Raw genomic sequence first — 18,018 nt, 5'->3', positions numbered from 1 at the left:
CCAACCCCAAGATATTACCTGATGCAGGACCACTACCCTCGGCACCCCTAGTCTGTCCTGCCCAGCCTGCCTGTGCTGACCAGCACCTGGGGCACAGGGGAAGGGCAGGTGGATACAAGGCCTGGGTAGGGACTGTGTGTGCACTGACCCAGTCACTTCCCCAGGGCAGGATTAAGGACAGAGGCCATGGCACTGGGGTCACGTACTTGGAGGTGCGGCCCTGGATTATGGCTAATGGTCCTGAGCACAGCATGGCGTCCTGGGATGGCAGGCTGCTCCTAAAGTCTGCACACTGAGCCAGTGAGTCCTGCTTGTCAGAAACCAGGTTCCTGGGGAGGCAAAGGCAGGAGCAGAGCTCAGGAAAACCAAGAGATCTACCAGAGGAGGCTGGCAAGGAGGCCACAGAGAAGCAGCCCCTATCGACACAAAGCCAGCAGAGGCTGAGCGCCCCTGCACTTCCGCACAGGCGCCTATCACTGACAGGTTTCATGGTAATGGGTCTGATAGATCATTGTTCCCGAGGAAAAATGAATGAGGCGAAGGCTGTGGATAGGGCCCTTGCTGGGAACACTTCAGCTCCATATGTTGGTTCCTGATGACTGCAGGCCTCTGAGTGCAGTGTGCTCTGATGCTCGGCTCAAATACTGCCATGGTCTGCCCAGGGGCCCACATGGCCTGGGTCCTGTAGCTGGGGAGTAATGCCAGGCCTCTACCTGCCTTTATTTCTACAGCTATCCCAGATTGGCAGTCCTTCCACCTACTCTGGACCCTTTTCATCCTTGTGAAGAAAAGACTCTTCACACACTTTTAGAACAGCTGGATGTCTTTGTAAATGTGTCCAAAATACAAAGATGCCTATAGAGAGTCAATATTTCTCTTCTTAAATAATCAGCTTATTTCCATTATTACAGCAATCACATATAATAGACAACATTTTGCAATTTGGGGGAGCAGGCAGTGGAGGTGTTTTTTTCCTTTGAGACAGGGTCTCACTCTGTTGTCCAGGCTGGAGTGCAGTAGTGTGATTATGGCTCACTGCAGCCTTGACCTCCTGGGCTCAAGGGATCTTGTGCTTCAGCTTCCCAAGCAGCTGGGACTACAGATGTCTGCCACTGCACCAGGCTTATTTGATTTTTTTTTTTCTTTTTTGGTAGAGACAGGGTCTTACTATGTTGCCCAAGCTGGTCTCAAACTCCTGGGGTCAAGCAATCCTCTCAGCCTCCCACAGTGCTGGGATTACAGGTGTGAGCCATCGCACCCAGCATTTTTTTTTTTTCCCAAATTCAAGAAAGAAGTCTCAGTGTGAATGTAGACTTCTGCATGGCAGTTCTTAACAGAAAACGGGCTAGGAGGTAGCAAGCTTTGGTTCTTAAGGACCAAAGGTATAGACAGAAGAAAAAAACTTGGAGTGGCTGGAACACAACGTACATATTTCATGTGTCTGGGTTAAGAGCTCTGTGTATAAATTATTTTGCAAGTACAGAAAAGGGCTCCAAATTCCTGAGTGGACAGAGGAAAAGTACAGACCATTATGCCTAGGTAAGTGGATGAGCATCCTTACTAATTCACTGAGGAAGTCTGAAGTACTTACTAAGCTCACAGAAATTGACTAGTCCTGGTAAGGCTCCTGTAAAGCCAACTCACCTATGCTCATGGTGGCTAAGGGGGCCACAGCAAAAACCATAACAATTTTGGGGCTTTTTCAAAAAGTGGCTCCTGAAAATAATGCAGGAGGACAGTGCTCCTGCACATAGGCTCTGAGGGTAGAGGCCACAGGCTGCAGTGTCCTGCTGGGACAGGAAAGCATGCACAGATAGTCAAAGCAGCCTTCACTCCAGGGCCTGACTCTCAGGAAAAGCAGGGCTAGGCAGCCCTGTAGGCCACGACCCTTTGCTCTGCTGTCTAGAGCAGACAGACACTCATCCAGGGAACAGTGCTGGGGGTCAGCTTGCTTACCATGTAGAAAGTGACGGATTAAAGCAGTACGCCTTCCCATCAGACAGGTTCATTACTGGGATTCCATGCTGCGTCAGCAAGATCTGTGATACCGTCATATCACTTCCTGGGGACAGCACGGAAATGAGTTCTGGGTGTGTTCTGATCAGCAAGTGTTTGCAAACACATCAAAGGAGAAATCTAAACTCTAGGCTCCCACAGTCCCAGCAGCAAATGCGTCAACACTGCCTTGGCAAATAGGGAGGGCAAGCCATTCTCCTTGCCACACACCAGGCTCTTGTCACCTCTTGGGGACCCATTCAAACATGTCCCCAAAAAGTGTGTGTCTCCTGCAGCGTAACCGCACCTCCTGCCTCATTGAGAGCTCTGTGCTGAGGCCAGAGCCTGGCTCTCTGAGCGGGGCCCTTCTGCAGCATCAGACATGAACTTGGGCCCCCAGGGGAGTAGGGGCAGCCTGTTGCCTGCATTACCTGCCAGAATGGAGTGTAGAGACTCTTCTTTCACCACAACCACCTGTCTGTGAACATCCCTAGGAGGGAGACAGGGAACAGTTTACTCACCAACCAAGTAAACACATCAGAGTGTGCCTCAGCCGCTCAGACACCCTGGTCCCTACTGCATGCGCCCCTAACCCTGGCTGCTCCTAGTGAGAGGGACTCTGGGCTACGAGTGGCTTCTGCTCTCCATGTGCCACTACACTCCCTCTGCATAAGGATGCAGCACACAGCCCAGGCAACAGAGCCACAGGGAACCCTCAGCGCCCATACCACTTTGGGGGAAGCTGGGCCACAGCAGCCACATCAGGAACATGGCCACACTCTGCCAGCTAAGACTCCATTTATGATGAACCCCACATAGAACCCTGGTAATGCAACTGGTTGCATGAGCTGCTCCAGTAAGGAGATAATCGAGCAGGCAAGCTGCCTCCATCCCCATTGCACAACATCCCTCAGCCCTCAGCCTAGCCAGGGCACCCAACACAAGCAATATCACTAACTGCTCAGGGCCTCCTCTGGGGCCTGATGGCCAGCCTTGTCCACTGCCTTCCCTGCCCCTGCAGTGAGGTGGGGCCTGCCCAGCCCTGTCCTGCCCTAGCTGGAGCCCACCCCACCCTGCGCCTGCCTCTCACCAGACAGACAGTGTGGCCGCAGCAGTAAGCGCCATGACGTAGGAGCCTGTGCAATGCAAAGTAGAGATCGGGGACGGCAGGAGGATGGGAGAGAGGAGACGGCGACCACAGGTGGAGAACACTGACAGCATCCTTTTTTCACAGGCGACACACACCACGTCACTGAGAAGACAGAGTGGGGGCAGGTGTCATGGGGGCTGGGTGCTGCAGCCAAGACAGTAGCCCTGGATGTGTGGGCCTTTCCTCTGCCTGGGGCCAACAAGAGCCTCCCCTGAGCAGGTACAGTCAGAGGGTAAGGTGGATTGGGTTAGGGTGGGGCTGGTGGAGCCTCCCTGAGATCTTGGATGAAAGAGGTTTCTGTCCTCTTTTCACAGGCTGCCCGTGCTTTCCTAAGCTCACGCTGATGCTGACCAAAGGGTGTGGGGGCTTTGGAGAGCAATGCCTCTGATGATCACCCAGGAAACATGCCTTGCTTATCGGATAAGGCCACATAGTACCCGCAGGACAGTCTCCTGGCTGCAACTAGTCAGACCAGTCCTGAGAAGGTCTCTAACAAGGCAGGCTAAGAGAAGTGCAGGGATGACAGCATGCACCCCTGTGTCCAAGAGGCTGTCTGGCTGGCGTGGGAGATGCATGTCGCTCTCAAACAAGGAGTGCCTTACAGAACAGTCTGGACACTGTCCAGCTTCTCCTCTGAGTGACCACCAAGCCCCTGGAAGGGCCCTGCACAAGCAGGCTGCTGCCTTCCCAGAGAGAGCCCCCTAAGGCCCAGCCACAGGCCCAGGGTGAGGCTGGAGCTTAGACCTCAGTCAGCAGTAGCAGATGTGCAACCAGTATAGTGAGATCCTGGCCACAGTAGCCACCCAGAGCCCCACTTTGTGTCAATTCTATCCTGCTAAGCCAGTTACCCCAGCAGGCTCAAGGAGGTCAGTTAAGAAAGGAGCTCCGCCAACCGCTTTCCTAATGAGACACTGTTGCTACTGGCTCCAAAAAGGGAGAGGCAAGTGAGATGCTTTTGTTTACAAATGTTTACTTGGAGAGTATGAATCAGAGAACACTCTAAGCAGCACGGGCAGCAGGGAGCTCTCCGAAGTGCTGTGACTGAATTCTTATTTCTTCTGAGACAGAGTCTCAGTCTGTCACCCAGGCTGGAGTGTAGTGGCGTGATCTTGGCTCACTACAACCTCCACCTCCCCAGTTCAAGCGATTCTCCTACCTCAGCCTCCCGAGCAGCTGGGATTATAGGCACACGCTACCACGCCTGGCTAATTTTTGTATTTTTGGTAGAGATGGGGTTTCACTACGCTGGCCAGGCTGGTACTGTGACTGAATTCTATCTGCCCATCTCTGGTGGTCAGAGCCTGCCTCAAGTCAGTCCACTGCAAAGAAAGTCATCATTTCTGGGCTGTAACAATGGGGAGCAGGTCTGCAGGCTGGGCCTGAACTGGGCAGGACTGAGCAGAAGGGGAGGTCCCAGGTGGTCCAGCAGGCTTGCCCCACAGCTGCTATGTCACTGTGGGAGAGGCTGTGCTGACACCCCTTAGCCCTCAGCTGGGGAAGCCACCTGCCTTGGGGGGAGGGACAGAGAGTGGGAGCCTGTGGCAGTATCTGACACACAGGTGCCTGGGACCGGGAGTTTAGCTGGCTCATCCAGAGGGGGAATTCGAGGGAGGAACAGAACAAACAGTGGGGTCCCCTAGGCCTAACAACACAAACTCACTCAGGGACCACAAGAATTGTGGTCTAAGACCTAAGGCCACATGCTTTGACACAAGTAAAAGCATTTACATGGGACCTCATGGCAGATGATTAAGGGTGTAATTACGATGACTGTATCTAAGTGGTCATGTCTATAAACCTCTTCTGAGTGTCTCCCACATGGTCCTAACTGGGACGCTATATCAGGCAGGAAACTGAGGAGAAACACTGGTTCCCCTTCCATATTGAACACAGGCAGGGACAGGGATCACGTACAGTTCCAGGAACCTAGGGGAAGATACTGGGTGACTAATCACTGAATCAAGGTGCCCCTCACAGTGCAGAATCTGGAATGGGCTGGGATGGGGACTTCAGGGACAGTCAGAAATTCATCCTGACCAACTTGGATGGAAATCTGGGATCCAAAAAAGGAACCAGCTCAGGTCAAAGTGAGCCAGGCACACCTTAGCGTGGAACTCGAGACTTTGGGGATCTGGCTGGACGAGGGAATCAGGCCATCAGGTTCAAAGCCTGGCCTGGGTAATCCTCAGGGGCTCAGTTTCCCCATCTATAACACAGGCATACTGACGCTGACCTTGCTGGGTGCTGCAGGGACAGAGATGGCGAGCACATATGCCTGGCCTGGAGTGAAGCCTGGTGTGAGCCTCTGTGGGAGCTGGCGCTCCCAGGGTCATGCACGTCCCCTAGACAGACCCAGGCCCAGAATGATGGCATGTGTGCCTGTGTCACCTGGGCCGGCTAAGGACCTGCCCGCCCTTACCAGCTGCCCGCAGCAGTGAGGATCCGGCTGGTGAGTACCGTCTCCCACTCCTTCCCTTCCCGGTTGCACTTCAGGCGGCTCAGCTTCACGCCCCCCACCACTGTCACTTCATTCTCCACCTCAATGTACATGGAGGGATCGGAGCTGACCTGGATGAAGTAAACACACGGGCCTGCTCAGACAAGGGCCGCAGCCCAGGTAACATGCTCCAAGGCTCTATAGCCTGGGGCCCCAAGGCAGCAGCAGGATATAGAGGCAGACTGGCTGGCCAACAGAGGAGGTGGAGGACAGGCGGGGCAAAGGGGCTGAGCGGGAGGCCCAGAGGGCCACACATGTGGCCCCCAGGGCAGTGAGAATGCTGGGAGCTGGTTTCTACCCTGTCATCTGTGTAGTTGAACAGCCAGAGAAGAGAAGCAGTGCCAAGTTTAAAGACCCCAAAGTCACCCAACCCTGCCACTTCATCTCACAAGGGAGTAACGTGTCCAAAAGCACACTGCAAAGGACTGAGCTAGGACTGAGACTTGGGTTTCTAGCCTCCTACTTGAAGAATCTTCAAAGATGGCAGTGTTTGGCAAGATTAGAGACCATGTCAGTGCGTGGAGGGAATGTCTAGAAAACCCCCAAAGGGGCTCTCCAGTTCCTGTGGTGGTGTGAGACTTGGTCTGCTCAAATGAGACTAAACTGGCAGGGGTGTTTATGGCACAGCATGTATGAGAAGCACCTAGTTCAGTGTCTGGCACCAAATGGGCTCAGCCGCATGCGTGTGTGGAGAGCTGAACAATAGATTTTCCCTACGGAAAAATAGGCAGAACCACCAGTCTGTGCTTGTGCGGCCACTCAAGTGGGTGAGCTGGGCCGAGGGACGACTGCCCCCTTCACAGACCCAGAAACGACAGTCCCAAGCAGTGCTTGGAGGGGAAGATGCCTAGGGGAAGGGCTGGAGGAGTTTGGGAGAGTTCTGTGCTGAGAAGCAGGGCACCCAGGAGGGAACCTGCGTCAGAACACCTCTGAGTGCAAGAGCACATCTGAGCGCTGCTGACCATGGGAGGGCCCCTGCCTCCATTCACACCAGCAATAAGAACAAACCCTGTGGCTGTGGGTCCCTACCTTTTGGCTTCCCCGCTTCATTCCTCTGCACTGTGGCCCAGAAGGACCTATGGTAGGAAGGGCTGACGCCTGCTCTCTGGTGCCCTGTGAGGACCAGCCTGGGCTCAGAACAGTGTGCAGCCAGTGGAAAGTGACCCGCACACAGGGTCCCAGAAGGCTGCTCGAGGATAGGCACCTGAGCTGAGGTACAAGGGTATGCACACAGGCAGCAGTGTGTGTGACGGCACCACGGCAGGAGAGGCCTAGATACTGTGCTGGGCCAAGTGACCAGGAGGGCTCTGGGTATAAAGGATTATTTACTCCAGAATTGTGTTTTGGATAACCACATGCTTACAAGCTTCCATTCCAAGAGCTCAAACAACTCTGATGATGACTGCGCCGGACACTGAGAAGACAAAGCTAGCAGGATGGCTGGGAGATAGACCACGACTACACAGTCCCACAGACACCAAGCCTGAGGGTGCCCACGGCTGTGTGTGGAAATGGAGGTGGCTTCCAGTCAGGAGAGGATTCCTGAAGAGCATCAGAACATGTGGTGGTAACGGCAGCCCCAGCAGCTGGGACCCCAAGGGCAAAGCCAGACGGAGGCCATGGGTGGGTGAGAGTGGAGGCTGGCAATTTTGCTAAGAGTTGGTGCGTACCCCGATCTGCTGTGACTTCCCCTAGAAGGTGATGGAGAGCCACTGGAAACCAATCTCCAAGGAAGTGACAAGATTGGGTTTGTATGCGGTAGGGGACAGAGAATCTCTGGGTGTGCCTGACGGAGAACTGGCAGGGTCCCAGAACTTACCTGGAGGGTGAATGCTCTCTGGGGGCCTGGAATTGGCAGCTTCAGTGCAAGTGCTGGTGCAGAGAGACACATGGCCTCCTTCTCTGCGGTTAGGGCAGCTGGAGACTGGAAGAGCCAGAAACATTCCTGAGCCTTGCTCTAACACTACAGGATAGCATTTGGTAAAGGCAAGTCACCCAGAAGTGAGGCTGGGCCTACGACCAGGGCATTTCCACCCTGGGAGGGAGGAAGCAGAGGGGAATGCTACAAGAATCCTCACCTTACAGACAAGCCAGTTGATGCCAGGGAACCTGCTCAAGGGCCCTGGGTGAGTCAAGGGCAGGTCTGAGGGAGAGTGTGGCCTCCATGCTACATTCCAGGGGCTGCATGTCTAAGCTAGCTGGTTCCCAAGGTGCCCCACCCAGCTGGGGCTTACTATGCACACAAGGCCTTCAAGCTCTAAGTGCAGAAAGGTGGGCTAAAGAAGGCAGAATGGACCCACTGGCCTCACCTGGACAGACAGAGACACAGGCATGAGACGAGAGTCCTTCCGAGGCCGCCCTTTCTTCTTCTTCTCTACTGTCTCTACCTCAAGCTCAAGTTTTCGCTTGGACAGTGAGGAAGGCTTAGCCAAAGGGACTTTCTCATCGCTGTCACTGCTGCTCTCCAGGAGGTCTCGGGGCCTCAGCTCTTTCACAAGGTTCTGCTCTTTTAACCTGCACAAAAACATTACATCACACTTCCCTTCAGAAACCATTCATGCAAGAAAGAATGAAGTGAAATATTTAAAGTGCTTAAACAAACCTCTTGCCAACCTAGAATTCTGTGTCCAGTGAAATTATGCCTCAAAAATAAAGGAGAAATAATGACTTTGTCAGACAAAAATAAACAAAGAGACACGGGAATCTGTTGCCAGAAGACCTGCCTTGCAAGAAATGTTAAAAGTCTTTCAGAGAGAAGATAAATGATGCAGGCCAGAAACTCACATCTGCATGAAGAAAGGAAGAGTGTTAGAGAAAAAAAAAACGAACATAAAATAGAATATTTTATATTTCCTATTCCCAACTGATCTAAGAGACAACTTTCTGTTCAAAGAAATAACAGCCACCATGTCTTGAACGACTAGTTTATGAATGAGTGAAATAAGTGGTACCAATGTCATAGGGCAAGGAAGGAAAGAGAGGGGAACTTTTTCTACTACCCATGAAGTGGTATAATATTATGTGAAAGTAGAATTAGGTTATAAATGTTTAAGGTAAACTCTAGAGCAATCACTAAAAAATTATTTTAAAGCATAATTAATAATGCTGAGAGAAGAGAAACTTTATTTTTATTTTATTATTATTTTTTTGGAGATGGATTTTCACTCTTGTCACCCCGGATGGAATGCAATGGCGTGATCTTGGCTCACTGTAACATCCGCCTACCAGGATCAAGTAATTCTCCTGCCTCAGCCTCCCAAGTAGCTGGGATTACAGGTGTGTGCCACCACGCCTGGTTAATTTTTATATTATTAGTAGAGAAGGGGTTTTACCATGTTGGCCAGGCTGGTCTCAAACTCCTGACCTCAGGTGATTTACCTGCCTCGGCCTCCCCAAGTGCTGGGATTGCGGGCGTGAGCCACCGTGCCTGGCTGAGAAAACTGAGTCATATAAAATACTCAGTTAAAACCAGAGAAGGCAGAAAAAGAAGATAAAAAGAAGTGAAGATTAAAAAAAAGAATAAGGCCAGGCATGTGGCTCACGCCTGTAATCCCAGTACTTTGGGAGGCTGAGGTGGGTGGATCACCTGAGGTCAGGAGTTCAAAACCAGACTGGCCAACATGGCGAAACCCCATCTCTACTAAAAAATACAAAAATTAGCTGGGCATGGTGGCAGGTACTCGTAATCCCAGCTACTGGGGAGGCTGAGGCAGAAGAATCACTTGAACCCGGGAGGCAGAGGTTGCAGTGAGCTGAGATGGTGTGCCATTGCACTCCAGCCTGGACAACAGTGAGACTCCATCTCAGAGGAAAAGAAAAAAAAAAAAAAAGAATAAATGCTAAAACATGGCAGATATTAATACAACTATATCAAACAACTTTAAATGTGAAAGCTCTGAATATACCAATTAAATACAAAGACTGACAAAATGGATAAAAAAGCAAAATGTTTTTAAGAAATGGGTTTATGTGGCCGAGCGCCATGGCTCATGCCTGTAATCCAAGCACTTTGGGAGGCCGAGGCGGGTGAATCACCTGAGGTCAGGAGATTGAGACCGTCCTGGCCAACACGGTGAAACCCCGTCTCTACTAAAATACAAAATATTAGCCAGGTGTGGTGGTGTGCACCTATAGTCCCAGCTACTCGGGAGGCTGAGGCAGGGGAATCGCTTGAACCCAGGAGGCAGAGGTTGCAGTGAGCCAAGATCATACCATTGCACTCCAGCCTGGCGACAAAGTAAGACTCCGTCTCAAAAAAAAAAAAAAAAAAAAGAAAAAAAAAATGGGTTTATGTTTTTTAAAATTTAATTTTAACTACAAAAGACAAAGACAGATTAATAGTAGATGTACACAGTGGCTCATGCCTATAGTCCTAGCTACTTGGTAGGCTGAGGCAGGAGGATCGCTTGAGTCCAGGGGCTTGAGAGCAGCCTGGGCAAAATAATGAGACCCCATCTCTAAGAGTAAAAAATAAGTAAATAAATAAATACAAGAAAAGGGGTGATTCTAACTATATGACAACCTGGAACAGGCAAAACTATGGAGACAATAAAAAGATCAGTGGTTTCCAGGGGTTGGGGAGAAGGAGTATCTATATGAAGCACAGGATTTTTAAGGCATTGAAACTAATCTGACTGGGTTTGGTGGCTCTTGCCTGTAATCCCTGCACTTTGGGAGGCCAAGTTGGGCAGATCACTTGAGGTCAGGAGTTCGAGACTGGCCTGGCCAACATGGTGAGACCCCATCTCTACTAAAAATACAAAAATTAGCCAGGTGTGGTGGCGCACGCATGTAATCCCAGCTACTCGGGAGGCTGAGGTAGGATAATCGCTTGAACCTGGGAGGCGGAGGTTGCAATGAGCCAAGATGTGACTGTGCCACCACACTCCAGCCTGGGCAATAGAGCGAGACTCTGTCTCAAAAGAAACCAAAAAACTATTCTGTAAGATATGATAATGATACATATATGTCATTATACATTGGTTAAACCCATACAATGTACAACATCGAGAGTAGACCCAAATGTAAACTATGGACTTTGGGTGATGATGTGCCCCATTCTGGTGGGGGATGCTGACAGTGGGGGATGCTATGGGTGTGTTGGGTGGGGGGCATATGGGAACTCTTTGTATTTCCTGTTCAATTTAGCTGTGAACATAAACTGCTCTAACAAATAAAGTCTATTTAAAAAAAAAAAAAAAAGCAGGGACTGGAGAAAGACATGCCATAACACTAATCAAAAAAAGCTGGTGTAGTTACATAACATAAGCAAAGCAGGCATCAGAGCCAGTAAAGTTATCAAGGATAAAGAGGGACATTACACAGTGATAAAGATGAAGGAGAACAATTCTGAATAAGTACAGAAGCACACCTCGTGTTACTGTGCTTTACTTCATTGTGCTTCACAGAGACTATGTTTTTTTTACAAGTTGAAGGTTTGTGGCAACCCTGCATCAAGCAAGTCTATTGGTGCCATTTCCCCAACAGCCGGTGCTCATTTCATGTCTCTGTGTCACATTTTGACAATTCTGACAATATTTCAAACATTTTCATTCTTACTGTATCGGTTTTGGTTATCTGCCATTAGTGATCTTTCATGTTAGTTTTGTAATTGTTTGGGGGCACTGTGAACCACATCCATGTAAGATGGTGAACTTAATCAATAAATGGCATTTATGTTCTGATTGCTCCACCAACTGGTTGTTCCCCTGTCTCCCTTCCTCTCCCCAGGCCTCCCTATTATCTGAGACACAACAATATTGAAATTAGGCCAGTCTATAACCCTACAATGGCCTCTAAGTAAGTGTTAAACCAAAAGCTAAAAATGATTAAGCTTAAAGAGGAAGGCACATTGAAAGCTGAGACAGGCCAAAAGCTATGCCTTTTGCACCAGTTAGCCATGGTGTGAATGCAATGGAAAAGTTCTTAAAGGAAGTTAAAAGTGCTACTCCATTGAACACATGTTTGAAAAGAAAGCAAAACAGCCTTATTGCTAATATGGAGAACGTTTTAGTACTCTGGATAGAAGATCAAACCAGCCATAACACTCCCTTAAGCCACAGCCTAAGCTAGCAGAGGTTGGCTCATGAGGTTTAAGGAAAGAAATGGCAAGGTGAAGCAGCAAGTGCTAATGTACAAGTTGCAGCAAGGTATTAGAACATCTAGCTAAGATCATGGATGAAGGTGGTAACACTAAACAACAGATTGTCAGTGTAGGTAAAACAGCCTTCTATTGGAAGAAGATGTCATCTGGGACTTTCCTAGCTAGAGAAGGGAAGTCAATGCCTGGCTTCAAAGTTTCAGAAGACAGGCTCGTTATCTTATTAGGGATGAATGCAGCTGGTGATTTTAAGTGGAAGCCAATACTCATTAACTATTCCAAAAATCCTAGGGCCCTTAAGAATTATGCTAAATCTATAAATGCAACAAGAAAGCCTAGATGACAGCACATCTGTTTAGAGCATGGTTTACTGAATATTTTAAGCCCAATGTTGACACCTACTGCTCAGAAAAAAAGATTCCTTTCAAAAGATTCCTGCTCACTGGCAATGCACTTGGTAAACCAAGAGCTCTGACAGAGATAAATGTTGTTTTCATACCGACTAACACAACACACATTCTGCAGCCCATGAACAAGGGGCATTTTCATCTTTCAACTTTCATTACTTAAGAGGTACATTTTTGCCTGTAGTCCCAGCTACCTGGAGGCTGAGGCAGGAGGACTGTTTAAGTCCAGAAGTTCTGAGCTATAGTGCGCTATGTCAATTGGGTGTCCACACTAAGTTTAGCATCAGTATAGTGACCTTCTGAGAGCAAGAGACCACCAGGTTGCCTAAGGAGAGGTGAACTGCCCAGACTGCAAACAGCAGGTCAAAACTCTTGTGTTGATAAGTAGTGGTACTATGCCTGTGAATAACACTGCACTCCAGCCTGGGCAACATAGCAAGACACTATCTCTTAAATAAATTAAATAATAATTAAAAAAAAAACATTTTGTGGGTCGGGCGCGGTGGCTCACGCCTGTAATCCCAGCATTTTGGGAGGCCGAGGCGGGCAGATCACGAGGTCAGGAGATTGAGACAATCCTGGATAACATGGTGAAACCCCGTCTCTACTGAAAATATAAAAAATTAGCCGGGCGTGGTGGCGGGCACCTGTAGTCCCAGCTACTGGGGAGGCTGAGGCAGGAGAATGGCGTGAAACCGGGAGGTGGATTTATTTATTTTTATATTGAGACAGGTTCTCATTCTGTTGCTCAGGCTGGAGTACAGTGGCATAATCTCAGCTCACTGCAACCTCCACCTCCTGGGCTCAAGGAATTCTCATGCCTCAGCCTCCCCGAGTAGCTAGGACTACAGGCGTGCACCATGACAACTGGCTAATTTTTTGTAATTTTAATAGAGATGGGATTTCACCATGTTGGCCAGGCTGGTCTCGAATTCCTGACCTCAGGTAACCACCTGCCTCGGCCTCCCAAAGTGCTGGGATTACAGGTGTGAGCCACTGCACCTGGCCTTTATTGGCATACATTGAAATATCATGCCATCGAAATCCTTTTTGTACGGTTGGTACTAATGCCCCTTTTCATTTCTGATTGTATTTATTTATATCCTAATCATACTTTGATTCAAGGACCCCCAGGAGTATCAAAATCCAAGGATGCTCAAGTCCCTTATATAAAATCATTTAGTATTTGCATATAATGTAGGCACAGCTTCCTATGTACTTACGTAACTTTTTTTTGTTTGTTTGTTTGTTTGTTTGTTTTTGAGACGGAGTCTCACTCTGTTGCTCAGGCTGGAATGCAGAGGTATGATCTTGGATCACTGCAACCTCTGCCTCCCAGGTTCAAGTGATTCTCCTGCCTCAGCCTCCCAAGTAGTGAGATTACAGGCACGCACCACCACATCCCGCTAATTTTTGTATTTTTACTAGAGACGAAGTTTTGCCATGTTGGCCGGGCTGGTCTCGAATTCCTGACCTCAGGTGATCTGCCTGCCTTGGCTTCCCAAAGTGCTGGGATTACAGGCGTAAGCCACTGAGCCCGGCCAACCTCCTATATATTTTAAATAATCTCTAGATCACATATACATAGTAAAATGCCTACAAATAACTTTATTTGCATGGATTCATAGTAGTACTTGGCTTGTAGCAAATTCAGTTTTTGCTTTATGGAACTCTGTGGATTTTTTTTTCCCAAATATTTTTGATCCATAGTTGGTTGAATCCACAGATGTGGAACCCATGGATACAGATGGGCACCTTTACTTATAAATATTAAAGAGAGGCAACATAATGAATAGCTTACTTCCTCAACACCTCTCTTTTGAAGAAGTGGGTAAATGTTTCTCATAATGCTGTGTTAAACATCTCTAAATGTGACAGACTCCCTGGATCACAGGTGCTATCACTGATCTTATTTCCTCAAGGAGTTCACCATGAGTCATGCTCCTGTCTAGCATCCAAGAGCCCTCATCCCTGCCTGCCTTCCCACTGCTAACCAGCCTCTGGCTGTTAGCCCTTCCCCTGGGCACCGTCTCCAGCTGTTCTCCCTGCTAGTCACTCCGGGGCACAGAAATGTGGGCAGGTACACACACACCAGCGTGTAGAATCCTGGATTGCACTGTCTTCAGCTGTTCTCCCTGCTGGTCACCCCGGGCCACAGAAATGTGGGCAGGTACACACACATACTAGCGTGTAGAATCCTGGATTCTTTTCATTTGTATCCATGTGAAAAACTGGGAAGACAAGAGGCCCATGACACTGCTCTGTGAAACTGAAGAGCCTGTTCCCTTTTCTTCTAATGTCCTACAACGGGGCAAAGCATCCACCTGTGGGTGTAGTTTAATATTTTGGAAGCCCTGAGTCAGTGCTTCTCAAAATCCTTTTTAAATTATTTTTTTTAAAATGTCAGGCATTTGCCTCTCCAAAGAACTTGTTTTACTCTGTTGTAAAAATCAGGTCATGTACATTTTCATATTAAATTTTTTGTTAAATAAGCTTTTGGAACAGTCAAAAATGCTTTCTCTCAGATGTTCTGAATATGGAAATAGAATATTAGCTTGTTCGAATTTTTTCTAACATGAATTTTCCTGGTTCAGACTGATCTGAAAGGGTTTCATGTATTAAAATGGAAGAATCCTATTGTGAAACATGGAAAAAAGTCAGACTTTCATGTAACTATCATTTTGTAAAATACAACAAGAATGTCACGGCAACATCCTACTATCACCTAAGTTTCCAAGGTGTGCGGTGGCTTCCTGAGCTCACCGCAGCACTGGCCCATAACATTCACTTGCTTGGCGTTGCCGAGCTCCAGCTGCTCCACCCTCTCTGGTTGGGACCCGTGAGAGCCCTTAGGAGTCTCCCCACCTCCTGCCTCTGACAGATGCCCCATTCAGGGACCCTGGGGCCAGTGGCCCACTGGGAACTGCACCTCCCCAGCCTGCATGTGGGCTTGTACCAGTTGTTACAGTATCCCTGGGAGCGTCAGGTAAATCGATCTACAGCATCTGCCCAGTGGGTCTAGGCATCTGTGAAGCAAGAGCACAGCTGGCCAGGGCTGCCCCGCTTACAAATGGGCTCCATCCTAGGTTCTGTCTGCTCAGGACTACTTGCCCTGTAGTCACTTACCTCAGGTCCCTACGTTCCCCAGTGCTTCTGCCTGACACCTGGCCTTAGGGGAGGGTGGAGCAGAAGACCCACAGTTTCACCCAGGGTTGCTAACCTGTACCTGGGAGGCTAGCATTTGGCTCCCAACCCACCTGAGGCTCTTGGCTAGGAAGTGCCAGTCAGGTTGCAGGGGTCTCACTGCCCAACTACTGTGACGCACAATGAAGGAACAATAGCAGGAGCTGACATGTGCTGCTCACCGTGAGACAAGAACCAAGATACGGCTTTACAGGCCTAAGGTTAAGGGATACATCCTATGAGGAGGGTTTTCCTGGGAGGTCCATTCTGCCTGAGAGGAGAAGGACTCAGAAACACCATGTGTCTCAAGATCATCCCTGCTCCCTGAGGAAGTGGGGACCTGGGCCTAACCTGCAAGGTGTATTACTTTGTGCACCACCCCTAACCACTGCATGATACTGTGCCTCAAAGAAAATCTCCACTGAAGGTCAGGTGCAGTGGCTCACACCTGTAATCCCAACACTGGGAGGCCAAGGTGGGCGCATCACTTGAGGTTAGGAGTTCAAGACCAGCCTGGCCAACATGGTGAAATCCCGTCTGTACTAAAAATACAAAAATTAGCTGGGCATCATGGCACATGCCTGTAATTCCAGCTACTAGGGAGGCTGAGGCAGAACTGCTTGAGCCCGGGAGACAGAGGTTACAGTGAGCAGAGACCGCGCCACTGCACTCCAGCCTGGGTGACAGAGCAAGACTCTGTCGCAAAAAAAAAAACAAAAAACAAAGAAAATCTCCACTGATGGGTGTTTTTTGTTTCATTTTGTTTTTGTTTTTTGAGACAAGTCTCGCTCAGGCTGAAGTGCAATGGCACAATCTCAGCTCACTGCAATCTCTGCCTCCTGGGTTCAAGCGATTCCTCTGCCTCAGCCTCTCGCCACCACACTCCGCTAATTTTTGTATTTTTATAGTAGAGATGGGGTTTCACCATGTTGACCAGGCTGGTCTCCAACTACTGAGCTCAGGTGATCTGCCCACCTCGGCCTCCCAAATTACAGGCGTGAGCCATGGTGCCTGGCCTGTTTTGTTTTTGTTCTTGTTTTGAGACAGGCTCTCACTCTGTTGCCCAGGCTGCAGTGGAGTGATTTCTGCTCACTGCAACCTCTGCCTCCTGTGTTCAAGGAATTCTGTCTCAGCCTCCCGAGTAGCTGGGACTACAGGCACGCACCACCATGCCCAGCTAATTTTTGTATTTTCAGCAGAGGTGGGGTTTCGCCATGATGACCAAGCTGGTCTCAAACTCCTGGACTCAAGTGATCCACCCGCCTCGGCCTCCCAGAATGCTAGGATTGATTACAGGCATGAGCCACTGCACCAGGCCTCCACTGATGGGTGTTTTAAAGGGCTCCTCTTGGTTTTCACTGAGAATCAATACAAGAAAACAGCCACATCAAGAAAGTATCTGCATTTTCTGTAAGGCCTTTGTTAAAGATACTGGGACTTGTTTTATTTCATTTTCCTCATATAAGAATCTAACCCAACCTGAGAATTCAGCACCAGGCTCCTAGAAGCTCACTATACTCATTCTGTCAGGAAAGCAGGAAGCTCAGCTCGAAGTGAATGCTCACTCACTGCCACTTTCAAGTGAGAAGCTGAGGATGACAAATGTGATGGCAGCCCCTTATTATATAGATCTTGCTAGAGCTGTATTTATGGCTGGACAGTCTTGTGAGACCCTGTGGACACAGCTGCTGAGAGACCAACCCTTGTAGCACCAGGACTCAAGATGTACAGTCAAGATTTTGTCTCCAGAAGCCAATCCAAGGGCTGTCCTCCTGGCTTCTCATTCAGGGTATGCACTACATGAGAGATAAGTGCCACAGAAAGCCGCAAAGCAAACATGAGTGTCTTCCTCAGTAAGCAGGACTTTCTGTCTGTGGCACACTGTAGTTTCTCTCAGGTGGGGAATTCGTTTTATTTATTTTGTTCAGAACTTGCTCCATTTCAAAATCTGAGGTTTCTTCACCTTCTGGGAAGCCTCTTAATTCCCTATTGGCAACTGCCCTGCAGCACATCCTCTTGGGGGGACTCCTCTCCATTGCCCTGTTTTCAGCTCCACCTCCTCACCTCTGTTGCACTCTGGCCAATTTTGTAGACTGAATGTTCTTTTCATCTGGCTCTGATCTGCTCTCTGAAATGCTTGTTGACTTTTAAACTGCAATGATTATTACTTTTCTTTTCTAAAAGTAATTTTTTTGGTTCATTTCCAAATCTGGTCTTTTTTGATGGTGTATTATTAATTTTTATTGAGATAAATACATATATCATAAACTTTGCCACTTTAAAGTATAGAATCATCAGCTTTTAGTATATTCATAAGGTTATGCAACCATCAAGACTGTCTAATGCCAGAGCATTTTCATAATTCCGAAAATAAACTCTGTACCCATTGGTAATCACTCCTTATCCTCCCTCCCCCAGACCCTGGCAACCACCATTACTCTAATTTCTTTATGGATTTTCCATTCTGGACATTTCATATCAACGAAATCATACAACCTATGATCCTTTGTGACTGGCTTCTTTCTCTTAGCATGTCTTTAAGGTTTATCGTTATTGTAGCACATGTAAGCACCCCCTTCCTATTTATGGCTGAATAATATTCTGTTGTATGGGTAGACCATATTTTGTTTATCTATTTATCAGCTGATGGACCTTTGGGCTGTTTCCCCTTTTTGGTTATTATGTA

At 48.6% G+C, this 18,018-nt stretch overlaps 1 protein-coding gene across 13 annotated transcripts in view; it reads right to left on the bottom strand.

Moving 5' to 3' along the window:
• The window catches only part of HIRA (histone cell cycle regulator), a 102,029-nt gene that overhangs the window by 24,233 nt on the left and 59,778 nt on the right, over positions 1-18,018 (bottom strand). For 9 of the 13 annotated variants that reach the window (XM_074004466.1, XM_015457439.4, XM_074004465.1 and 6 more), the window contains 7 exons: positions 7,952-8,156; positions 7,462-7,566; positions 5,565-5,713; positions 3,086-3,247; positions 2,427-2,485; positions 1,957-2,062; positions 207-329 (listed from right to left, as the gene is read on the bottom strand). In XM_074004466.1, the coding sequence (XP_073860567.1) occupies positions 207-329; positions 1,957-2,062; positions 2,427-2,485; positions 3,086-3,247; positions 5,565-5,713; positions 7,462-7,566; positions 7,952-8,156 (909 nt within the window). The remainder of the gene's footprint in view (positions 1-206; positions 330-1,956; positions 2,063-2,426; positions 2,486-3,085; positions 3,248-5,564; positions 5,714-7,461; positions 7,567-7,951; positions 8,157-18,018) is intronic. The other 4 variants (XM_074004464.1, XM_045364014.3, XR_012419010.1 and 1 more) reach the window with 3 other exon arrangements.

The sequence above is a fragment of the Macaca fascicularis genome, chromosome 10 (assembly GCF_037993035.2).
Source record: "Macaca fascicularis isolate 582-1 chromosome 10, T2T-MFA8v1.1".
In the NCBI taxonomy this organism is placed as follows: domain Eukaryota; kingdom Metazoa; phylum Chordata; class Mammalia; order Primates; family Cercopithecidae; genus Macaca; species Macaca fascicularis.
Note: the sequence above shows the minus strand (reverse complement) of the source record. Positions and strands in the feature narration are given on the sequence as shown.